Source organism: Bos grunniens, chromosome 9, assembly GCF_055505025.1.
Source record: "Bos grunniens cultivar Pamir isolate PY7600 chromosome 9, Bosgru_T2T1.0, whole genome shotgun sequence".
Taxonomy (NCBI): Eukaryota; Metazoa; Chordata; class Mammalia; order Artiodactyla; family Bovidae; genus Bos; species Bos grunniens.
The window spans coordinates 13,601,568-13,613,107 of NC_141173.1; the positions used below are offsets into that span (position 1 = coordinate 13,601,568).

General features: G+C 46.3%; 1 protein-coding gene across 1 annotated transcript; it reads right to left on the reverse strand.

Moving 5' to 3' along the window:
- Positions 1 to 1,624: 1,624 nt before the first annotated feature.
- LOC147365581 (uncharacterized) lies at positions 1,625 to 3,638 on the reverse strand. The gene is made up of 4 exons (XM_086316789.1): positions 3,558 to 3,638; positions 2,788 to 3,061; positions 2,403 to 2,579; positions 1,625 to 1,913 (listed from the first exon to the last, which is right to left on the reverse strand). Exons 1-4 carry the CDS (start codon positions 3,621 to 3,623, stop codon positions 1,891 to 1,893), a joined length of 540 nt encoding a protein of 179 aa, XP_086172915.1. The 5' UTR covers positions 3,624 to 3,638; the 3' UTR covers positions 1,625 to 1,890.
- Between the last annotated feature and the right edge of the window lie 7,902 nt (positions 3,639 to 11,540).

Sequence of the window (11,540 nt, forward strand, 5' to 3'; positions counted from 1 at the left end):
CAACCCTAGGCGTGTGTTATATATTCCCCAAACTAAAGTTTTAAGTAAATCTATGAAAAGTTGAAGACATAATGAGTGGCTTGCTAGACTTCACTACAAAAAAGCACTCAGCCTTACGGTTAGCTGAGGTTTCACAGAACTAGACTGTGAACGGAGCTCCAGTTTCCTTCCAAAATCCATTCAACACCAACATGTATAGTCTGTGATGGTTTTATTTCTCTTTTGAGGTCTTAAAAGTGACTGTAACCCAAAGAAAGCATGAATGTATTTCCTGGTAATATTATTGCAACTCTCAGAATATATAGAGCAAATTGCATCCCACTCAGGTATTAAGTATAGAAATAATGAAGAAACTCATTTTAAAGTCAGGATATTATCATGTCTCTAACTAGTTTTAATGAAACTGTTATAATCTATTTTGTCCTCACTATAATGATAAAGGGGCAAGTGACCCACTAGACGCCACTCCCAACTCTGCTGCTCATAGCCTGTGTGACCACGAACAGGTTGCTTATTTCCCTGTGCCTGAGTTTCAAGGGAATAATCCAAAGACCTATCTTATGTCATTGTTTTGAGTATTGATAATATCACTTATCAAAATCAGAACAGGACCTGACCCTTCAGCTTTCAGATTTAAAAAATCTATTTTTAAAATGTTCTAGCTACTTTTAGATGTTTTTGACATTTAAGAGAATCTAATACATTAAATTCTGATTTAATCAAATGTTGCAAGTTTCATTCGATATATTCAGTCATTTAAAATTTTTAGCAAATTACATTTGTAAAAGCGTAAGTTTGGGTTTATTAGTTATGAAGGTAATAATAAGAATTTAGTGTTATTTTATTAGATTACTATTAATTCTGATTAATAATCATATCAAAGAAGGTACAAGTAGGAGTGAGTTTTCTTTCTCTTCAGGCAGAGGGAATCTCTCCAGGGAGCATCCTGAGGCCTCCTACTCCATAAGCTCCTCCCCCCAGAAGCTCCTCCCCAACCACCTCCACCTCCGCCCCGCCCAACCCCGGCACAAACCACCCCCGGGCTCTGGGCTGCATCCTTCTGCCTCTGCCTTTCCCAGGTGGGGGGCCTCCATACCCCCACCTGCCTCTAGGTTGGGAGCCTCTCCCTCCCCAGCATCATTCCCATCCCACCATCCAGCCTCTTCCTACAGCAGGTAATAAACTCACCCTTGACCCAATGCCCTCTCCATTGCCAAATATTTCTGTGTTCCCCACCTCAACAAAACTTGCCCAGGTTTAACTATCCAGGGACATTGGTTCTGCTTACCAAACCAATCTACCAGACAGACTCCAGATACATTTCAATTCACTCCCAACTGGCTTCTAAGAGCTCACAGCTGCAACTGAGCTGTTCCTGAAGAAGCTGGCAGAGAGCTGGGGGCACACAAACCAAGAAGCAACTGTTCGTCCTTACCTGCCTGGGTTGCTCAGCAGCACCCCCACAACAGGCACCTCCCTCCTTGGAGTTCCCCACTCTTCCTGGTAGGGACCCAGGCAGGAAAGGAGAACTCCATCCAGAGTGGGAGTTGTAGGGGGGGGGGGGGAACTCCCAGAAATTTTCTTTTCTCCATCATAACCTGGAAAGAACACTGACAGGAAGGAAATCAACAAAGATCATTTATTATAAAACCATAGAAAATTTCCTTAAAAAATTGAGCTTGCAGTCACTCGAAAGGGACAGAATTAAGAACAGGTGCCCCCATCCCTACCCTCATCGGCATCTTTTATGGTGCTAACAGAACTGGATGGAGCCTTAGCCTCCAGACCTCCAGGTCAACATTCGCACAAGCCCTGCTTTCCCTGTCTTCTGGATTAGGGGGCCGGAGTCGGCCCCGCCTTAACCCGAGCGCCTCCAGGCCCGCGTAGAATTTAGCAGCTGTCTGGTCCGAGCTCTGGCTAAAAAGAAAGCGAATGGTCAAATGCAGGCTTTGTGAGGTCCATCAGAATCACCTGGAGGGCTTGTGAAAACCCAGATTGCCTGGTAGCCCTCTCAGGGATTCCGGTTCTCTGGGTCTGGGTGGGGGACAGAGTTTGCATTTTTAACAAGTTCCCGGGGGACGCTGATTCTGCTGGTCCTGCTGTCCTCGGATATCTAAGCGCTAGGGCTGATTAGGGAGATTTGGCGGGAGATGTCCCCTCAAGATGCTGCCCAGGGCTCTCACCTGCAGTCGCAGATGCTCTAGGTTTTCACCTGCGGGTCTAGCCGCAGGCCATTCGGTCTCCCTACTCAGGAGCCGGGACCCACACCGGGGGCTTTTAGACTGAGTGGCTGTTTTCAGAACTGTCCCAGGACCTCAGACTAAGGAACCGGAGGGAGGTCCACCTACCCAGACCGCTGGCCGAAGGAAGCATTCCTGGCCAGGGCTCCTGAAACCCCTCACCTCGATTTCGGCGGACCCGAAGCTGGAAACATATTGCCACGATGAGGAACTTGGTCACATACTGGTAAAGGGGCGATCCGATGATGAAGACCAGGACTCCGCATCCTGGGACTGCGCTGACCACGAGGGAGACCCTGAACCACCCGTAGAAGGCCGCCAGCATCTCGCTGTCCTGGCCTGGGAAGCGAGGTTGGGGTCACGGAGGAAAAGGGGCCCTTGGGTGAGTCTGCCCAGACCGGCCCCTGGATGGTCTAGGATTCCAGGAAACCTCAGGGGCACTGGACCAAGGACCTAACCCCCACCCCCACCCCAGGGGTAACGGGGGCGCACGGGATGAGATGCAGCCTGCAGGACTTCAGAGGGCGCGAGCTCCGGGCTCACTCACCGAATAACGCTTGTAACATCCACAGCTCGACATAAACGACTTCTAGGGTGTGATCGGCGCCTCTAACCCCTCTCAGCCTTTGGGTTCTACGAAGCGCCAGGAGCCGGAGGGACGCGGGGAGGAACATGGGGCAGGGCGGTCCGGAGCGAGCGCGGCCTCTTAGGCTGCCCAGCCCCGCCCCTTCCGCGCTCTCGGACCCGCGTCCCGGGCCTCCAGTGCCCAGCATCCCGCATCTCGCATGCAGCATCCATCCTCCGGCGCCGCTCCGTGTGGTCTGCCAGGCGAAGCAGAAGCTCAGGCGCAGGGATGGTCGCGGGCTAAGGGCCCCTGAAAACAGCCCTAGGCCCTCCAGGCTCAAGTGTGCCACCCCAAGCGTGCCACGGGGTGGCGGGTGGGGAGTGGGGGCGAGCTCCCTGGGTGACAGGCATAGGGAATCTGGAAATCAGGCCACGGGATGAAGGGGAGCGACTGAAGAATGGAACCCACGCCTGCTCGGAGGAGTCCACGATCCTCAAAGCCGCCAGCCTTCTAGAAGGCTGTCCTCTCAGGCCCGGGTCTCCCTCCCGCGGCCACAGAAACCATCTGCCCTTTGCGGGACACCTGAGGCCCGGGGCGGAGCCTAGGGTTCCAGCTGGCAGCGGTAAGACCTGCACTCCTGGACCTGAAACAGTGTGTCCAGAGGGAAGGAAACCCGCAGGCTGTGAAGATCGCGCTGGACATCTTGGGTCTTCCTCCCAAACGTATCCCTCTGATCTAATCACACAGCTTACAAGAGGGCCATCTGACAGCACACCTGACCAGTGTTTCTCAAAACTGCCAAGGTCGTCAAAACACATGAAAGTCTGGGGAAACGTCACAGTCAAGAGGAGCCTAAGGAGACAATGACAATTAAAGGTAATGTATCCTAGATGGAGTCTTAGGATAGAAAAGCGACAGTTGGTAAAAATGACAAAATCTGAATGAACTGTGGATTATTTAATGTGTCACTTAGAGAGCATACTAAACAGCAGAGACAAAGGTCTGTCTAGTCAAAGCTATGGTTTTTAATGTAGTTGTGTATGGATGTGAGAGATGGACCATAAACAAAGCTGAGCACCAAAGAATTGATGCTTTTGAAATGTGGTGTTGGAGAAGACTTTTGAGAGTCCCTCCAACTACAAGGAGATCAAACCAGTCAATCCTAAAGGAAATCAGTCCTGAATATTCATTGGAAGGACTGATGCTGAAGCTGCAATTTTGGCCACCTGATGCAAAGAACTGACTCATTAGAAAAGACCCTGATGCTGGGAAAGATTGAAGGCAGGAGGAAAAGGGGATGACAGAGGATGAGATGCTTGGATGACATCACTGACACGATGGACATGAATTTGAGCAAGCTCCAGGAGTTGGTGGACAGGGAAGCCTGGAGTGCTGCAGTCCTTGGAATCCTGAAGAGTCAGACCGAATGAGTGACTGAACTGAACTAAAAGGTGGGGGTAGGGTGGGGAAAATGGGTGAAAGTAGTTAAAAGGTACAAACGTTCAGTTATAAAATAAATCCTGGAGATGCAATGTACACCATGGTGACTATAGTTAATAATGTGCACGCATGCTCACTTGCTCAGTCATGTCCGACTCTTTGCAACCCCATGGACTGCAACCCACTAGGCTCCTCTGTCGATGAAATTTTCCAGGCAAGAATACTGGAGTGGGTTGCCACTTCTTACTCCAGGGGATCTTCCCAACCCAGGGATCAAACCCATGTCTCCTGTGTCTTCTGTATTGGCAGCCTGATTCTGTACCAGAGCCACCTGGGAAGCCCTATAATTAATAATAATGTACTCCATATTTGAAAATTTCTAAAGAGGTGATCTCAAAACTTCTTAAGAAAATTTTGTAACTATGTGTGGTGATGGATGTTCACTAGACTTCTTGTCGTGATCATTACACAAAATATACAAATATCAAATCGTTATGTCATACACCTGAAATTCATGTTATATGTCAATTATATCTCAATTGAAAAGACATTAGAAAATGATATCACAAAGTTATTAAATGGATGACAGACTTGAAGAAGATACTTGAATGCCAAAAAAAACCCCACAAAGTATTGATATTCTTCCAAATAAACAAAAACCCAACAGAGATCCCAACAGAAAAATGGACAAAGAACATGACTTGGCAATTCACAGAGAAGGAAAATAAGTTACTTACCAGTATATGCGATGATCTACCTAAGTACTGAGAAACATATATTAAAACAACAAGATAAAGAAAAACAAAGTCAGAGGACTGACACTCCCTGACTTCAAGACCGACTGTAAAGCTACAGTAATCAAGACAGCATGGTATCTGAAAAGAATAGACAAATAGGTCAATGAACAGAGTCAAGAAATAGACTCACCTAATTTTTGACAAATGGAGCAAAGGCAACACAATGTAGAAAAGATAATCTTTTCAACAAACAAAAAAAGAGTGAGTGAGGGAACCTAGACAGACCTCACACCCTTCACAAAAATTAACTCAGAATGAATCAAAATGCTAAATGTAAAATGCAAAACTATAAGGCTCCTAAAAAATAACATAGATGGAAGTTGTTTGTCAAAAATATCAAAAGGCTTTAGAACAGGAACTGGGCATTCAACTCACAGCTTCAAGTGGGTATATGGAGGATACCATTATCGATCACACCAGCTGTGCCAACTTCTGGATTAACTCTGTTAAGCCAAAACCTCCTGGCTGGCCTCACCCTTTCTGCTTTGCTCTGAAGTCTCCCAAAAGCTCCTCTATGCAGTACTAGTTGGGTTTGTTTTTTTCTCCATCAAACCTCTTGGCGTGTCAGGGACCAATAAACAGAAGGCCAGTGCTGGAGAATCCCCTGGTAGGTGGGAAGCGCTGAGGAATTGCCAGTCATCTCACAGATGACCTCTGCCCCCAAGTTCCCACAGTCAATCTTTGGGATCTGAGGTAAAACCACCCTACCCAAACCACATGTAGTGCTGGAAGTTTGCTAACTTATCTCTAATTCTCTTAAGATGTTTTCAAATATGGACCACAGTTTTCTTTAAGGAATAATTTGCTGCTGCAGTATTGAAACTGTGAAAAATTGACATTTGAAGAAAAATAAGTTATTGCTATAGGACTGGGGGCGGGGAAGTAAAGAAACTTAAAATCTGTTGTCAAAGTAGTTCAACGTTTTAAGAAAACTTGTCCTCTTCGAGAGAAAAGTCAACTTCAAGTTTTGCACCAGCTTATTTTTCAAATTCATTTACTTAGTTAATGTATTTTAAACTTAGTCCTGACCACACACAAAACTCTCTTCTCAGGGTCCACTTCCCACAAATCTTCCACTGCTTTACTTATTTTAACACAAGTCTAACTTTCAAGTTTTTTAATATCTGGAGAGATTATTTTTAAGGAGACTTTCCTAAAATATACTTATTCCTAAAGAATTCACCCAAAACTCTTTTCTCATTTGCATTTTCTTTCCTTAAAAGTTTCTCCACACTGAATTACTTTCCTTGCTGACAAATGTGTAACAGATATAACAAGGTTTTATTTAGCTTATATAAACCGAGGCACAATAAAAGTTCTTATGCTTAATGTGCATGACTCTAAATTAGACGGTCTATATTAATTAGATCAAAAAACTTAAACAGATATTAATGCTGAATATTTCCCAGTCCACATGAACCCGAAATTCATTTAGCTTAATATCTTTTGTATTTAGAATTGTTGATTTGTAAGTATTTACTTTTCTTAAGCCAATTAAATAGAGCTCGTTTACAAATTAACGAGCAAGATTATCCAAAGACAAAGGCACATACGGAAACACATATATCCAGACAGACACAAAAACAAATCTCATAGCTTCATTTTCTATCTTAGTCAGAATCAGCTGTCACAGTATGAAACTCACTAGTCATAAATAACAAAGGGAATGAGTTAAATTTATAAATAATTTTTGCCTCATTTCCCCTGCCCCCAGTCTCAGGAATCAGTCTCAGGAATTAGAGATGATCTAGATAACATAGATGATCCTGAGAGCTCTGGTCTCAAGGCACAGGTAGAAAAAAATCAGGACTTATCCCTCTAGGATCAGAATTAGTTTTTCCTCCAAGCTAGCTTTCTCTACTGGTTGGGAATTAAACAGGGGTCAGTTAACCTTCAGTTGGCATTGTGTACTTAATTGGTGCAACTGAAAGTTCATGATTTTCATAAATCCACCCTTTTCCTTTAATGGTTTTGAAAGTTGATCAGCCAGTGTAACAAGGTCATCTATGTGTAACTTGGACCAACCTAGAGTGTATCTTTTGACTAGAGTAGTCAAATCTTCATCTATACCTTCTAAAAAGGCAGGGTTATGCAAAGGATTGTTTTGATGGTTAGAAAATGATTTCAGGTGTCAAGGAAGCATGTTGCTTAAAAGTTAATTTCAAACCTTTCATAATAGTCCAGAATTGATTCATCTGACTTTTGCTTGTACTGTTGAATCTCTGTCCAGTCCACTGTTTGGGGAGAAACACTCAGATAAATTCCAGTAATTTCTGAGCTAATTTCTTCCAATCAGGGTGAGAATGAAAGTGGTTCAAATCCATTAAGGGATCTTTTCATTGTGCTTTCTTTATTCATTCCCTTGCTTTGCTTTCAGAAGCTAACAGTTGTATTAATTGATATAGATCTGAAAACCCAGGCTGGTAGGTCCAGATGGTTAACTCAGATTCCTTAGCAAATCCCAGTGGGTTCTGACACAGATCAGGAAATTCCTTGGCTAAAGCTCTATGTTCTGCTCTGGTCCAGGGTGTGTTCATAAGCACCAAGGACGGTTCACCTCTCCCTGTAATAGGTTTCTCCTTAAAGAGAGCTATAATCACTTCTAATTTTTTTTCCCCTTTACTGGGGAAGTGGGAGCAGCAGGAGGCGGAAAAGTTGTTGGAAGAGAAAAAGAAATAGCACCTGGGCCATGCAATTCAGATAGAAGAGGATGTGAGCAAGAGCAGAGGGAGAGACCAAGTCAGAAACAGTACTAACAGCCTTTTTTAGTTTGATACAGTTTCAAGCAATTTACTATTTCCTGAAAAGAAGTTACTCTAGCGTTTCCTTTCTTGGAAGCTTTTAGATACTAATTAAAGGAAGCATTCCATTCAGTGAGTTTGATCTTACAGCCAGCTTTTTCTAACTGTGCACACAAAAATAGCAATTTTAGAATATCAAAAGAAACCCCAAATTGGGCCATTTTAGGTTGCGATCTTCTTCAGTATAACTTCCCCAAATAAGTAGATACTTGCAAATATGAGTTTTGCGTGTACATAAACCTGGCTGGAGTGTTAATGGCTTTCTGGTTTTCTGATGCCCCTTATTTCCTTGTTTGAGAGGCTCCATTTCCAATTTTCAGTTGAATTTGTCAGATAAAATTTACTACTGAAATGACCCACCCAGAAATGTGGCAGGTCAGCATGCTGCTTGTGAGTTCAACTCCTCTAGCTTGTCACCCTAGAGTAGTTTCAGCCTTCATATTGGTTTCTCCCTTTGGCGGTTCTAAGACCACCACAGGTCTTGGATGGCTGAATACTCAATTCTTATTCACAACCCCCTGAGGATCAAGTGTTTTAATTAATACATGGTTTTTCCTATGGGACCACTGCATGGTATGAGGTCTCTGTCTCCACCACTGCTGTAAATTTCTCAATCACCTAAGAAAGCTGTAACTGGCTGTGGGGCGCCGTCCCCTTTTCTTTGGAGCAAAGATCTCATGTAATATCTTTATTTTTATCCAGACAAATTCTATTACAGCAGCTAAATTGAGGAAATGCATCAAATCAGTCAGCACAGACCAATCAGTCTTCTATATCTGAGCAAACCTGGGTATATTTCAACCAGTCCCACCCGTATCTTTCACCTGGATGGATATTCTCCAGTATCTTTCAACCAAGCCCCAACCAGTATCAGTCCACTGGGTGGGTATTCCCCTGAATATTTCAACCCTTCCCCTAGTATCTTTCAACTGGGTGTATATTCCTGGGTATCTGTCAACGAGGCCCTTGCCAGTATCTTTCAATGGAAGAAGGCAGATACCTACTTATTTATTTATTTACTGCCAAATAAAACCCAGGATCATCAACCAGCATGAGAGATCCCAGAACCAGAGGAGACTCACCTAAATTTGTCTGGACCCTCCGAGAAGGTAGATGGGTACAAGAGGCCTCTGCTGGTACCAAGGCTCCAGTTCTTAGAAGAGGTGAAGCAAAGGCGAGAAGTCCACTCTGGGTCCCTTCTTTATGGTCGCTGTAAAACTGTTGACTTTTTTTTTTTTTTTTTAAAGCACAATGTGAGACTTGCAAGGCAAGTTTTATTTGCAGCAAAATAAAGACTATAAGAGTTGACTCATTGGAAAAGACTCTGATGCTAGGAGAGATTGGGGGCAGGAAGAAAAGGGGATGACAGAGGATGAGATGGCCGGATGACATCACCGACTCGATGGACGTGGGTTTGAGTGAACTCCAGGAGATTGTGATAGACAGGGAGGCCTGGCGTGCTGCAGTTCATGGGGTCGCAAAGAGTCGGACACGACTGAGCGACTGAACTGAACTGAACTCAACTCAACTGAAAGACTATAACCCAGGAGCAGTTTCTCAGAGGTGTCTGAAGTGCTGTCTGTCCGGCTATAGTCTTCATATTTTACTCCAAATAAAAGTTAACTTACAACTCTCACACCGTGCTTTTTTGTTCTTAAGTCGGCACTATCAAACAATTTTGAACAGTAATGACTAACGTACTTTAAAAAGAGTTTGTGTAGCATTTAGAATCAGCACAGGTGCATCGTATTAGCAGTTTATAGGCACCCCTTTCCCCATTCCTATCAAGGATGCTCAGCCCTCGGCTTTGCCACTGGAAGAAGTGGCTGTGGAATGCTGGCTTATTTACATATTTGAGCCTTGAATTCCAGATTCAAATCCCTAGTGGAAGAGTAGGGTGATTTACGAAGGGGAGTTAGATTCCCCCTCCCTGGCTCTCCTCAAAAAAGGTGCCACCAACTCTTTCCTGTCTGGTGGACAGGGAGACCTATCTTAATTTTGTTATCTCCCAGGAAGCAGTTGTTTATGTGTCTCCAGGCCCACCTTTAGCTTCCCAGCCTGGCCCTGTGAGTACACATGAGAGGCAACCACTTAAAATTCACTCTCAAACCCCAATATTACCAGCCAGCAGCTTTTCATTTGAAGCAGGTGAAGGGATTGCTTCCTCTCTCCCACTAAGTATGGCAGACTGCCGGGTGGGGAAGGTGCAAAGTGGGCGTTGGCAGGGAGTTCCTGGTGTCCTCCACCACCGTCTCAGGTAAGTGCCAGGTACACAGAACCAGAGGTACCTAAGGCCCTTCCTCTGGGCTTTCTGGAAGCCCAGGGCACGCCCTGGTCAACTCCACCCGGACTTCCAGCCGTACAACCTTTGGCATGGCAGTATATGCCCAAGGAGACCCCGGAGCCTGTGACTGGGCCCTGTCCCCAGAGTCCACAGGGTCCTCATCAGAGTCAAACGGAGAGGAGGCTGCAGAATCCTGGGGCCGCTGCCACATGAAAGGCTGTCCCAAAGACACCCATTTCGTCCTCTGCTTCCTGAGAGGAAGGCCCGGCAGCTAGCTCCTTGGCTAGCCTTAGCCGGGCCCTGGGCGCAGTTCCCCAGGCCCAGGTATTCATGATCAGTCCATCTGCCCCTTCCCTCCGCCCCTGTGCTCAAAGTCTAGCCCAGCCTTTGGGTCCTTTTCAAGGCCGCCTGGCGGAGGCGGGGCACGACCTCCCAGGAACCTGGCGCTTGTGGCTGGAAACACACTCACCCGCACCGAGCAAACCCGACCCCTCTTACCTCCGGATGCGCCCCGGCGCGCTCGCAACTTGCCCAGCGCCGGCACCTCGTCTCCGTGAGCCCAACCCCAGGAACGCACAGGTTCCATCTCCCGGGCCCCGGCGGGTTCCTGCGCCCCTCCCTGGGTGGCTGCGTCAGGAAGTGCCTCCCGGCTCCAGCTCCTCAGCTCCCGAGGATTTGTTGGGCCTTCGCGAGCCGAGACTCCCCTGGCGGGCAGAGCGGCAAGTCGGGGGCAGGAGACTGGGGTGGAGGAGCTGGCGGAACGCTGTTCCGGCGCCAGCAGCGGGAACTTGCAGACGCTCGGCCCCTGCCCTTCCACGGGCGCAAACGGTGGTAACCTTGGCGTGACACAGGGGTGTGCCCCCGTCGAGTCCAGAAGTACCTAGTGCCCCTTGGGAAGAACTCGAAGACAGGGGAAGGAGCGGGGAGCCGCCCTGCAAAGTGCCGGCTCAGGGAGGGCTGAGTGGAGCCCTTGGAGCCCAGCGCAAAGCACAGCTCAAACACGGCTAGCTCGAAGTCCGTCCTAAAGGAGATCAATTCTTCGGCGCTCAGCATTCTTCACAGTCCAACTCTCACATCCATACATGACCACTGGAAAAACCATAGCCTTGACTAGACGGACCTTTGTTGGCAAAGTAATGTCTCTGCTTTTCAACAGCATTCAACAACAACATTGTTATCTAGGTTGGTCATAACTTTTCTTCCAAGGAGTAAACGTCTTTTAATTTCATGGCTGCAGTAGGTTCTCATTGAAATGCAGGTTCAGTCGGTCTGGGGCAGACCTTAAGATTCTTCATTTTTAAGTTTCTCGGGTAGTGCTAGTTAATGGATCACATTTTGAGTACCAAGGCTGTGGTCCTATAGATACCTCAACTATCCACCTAAGACTGCCTCTAGAAGATAAAAACCAACCAA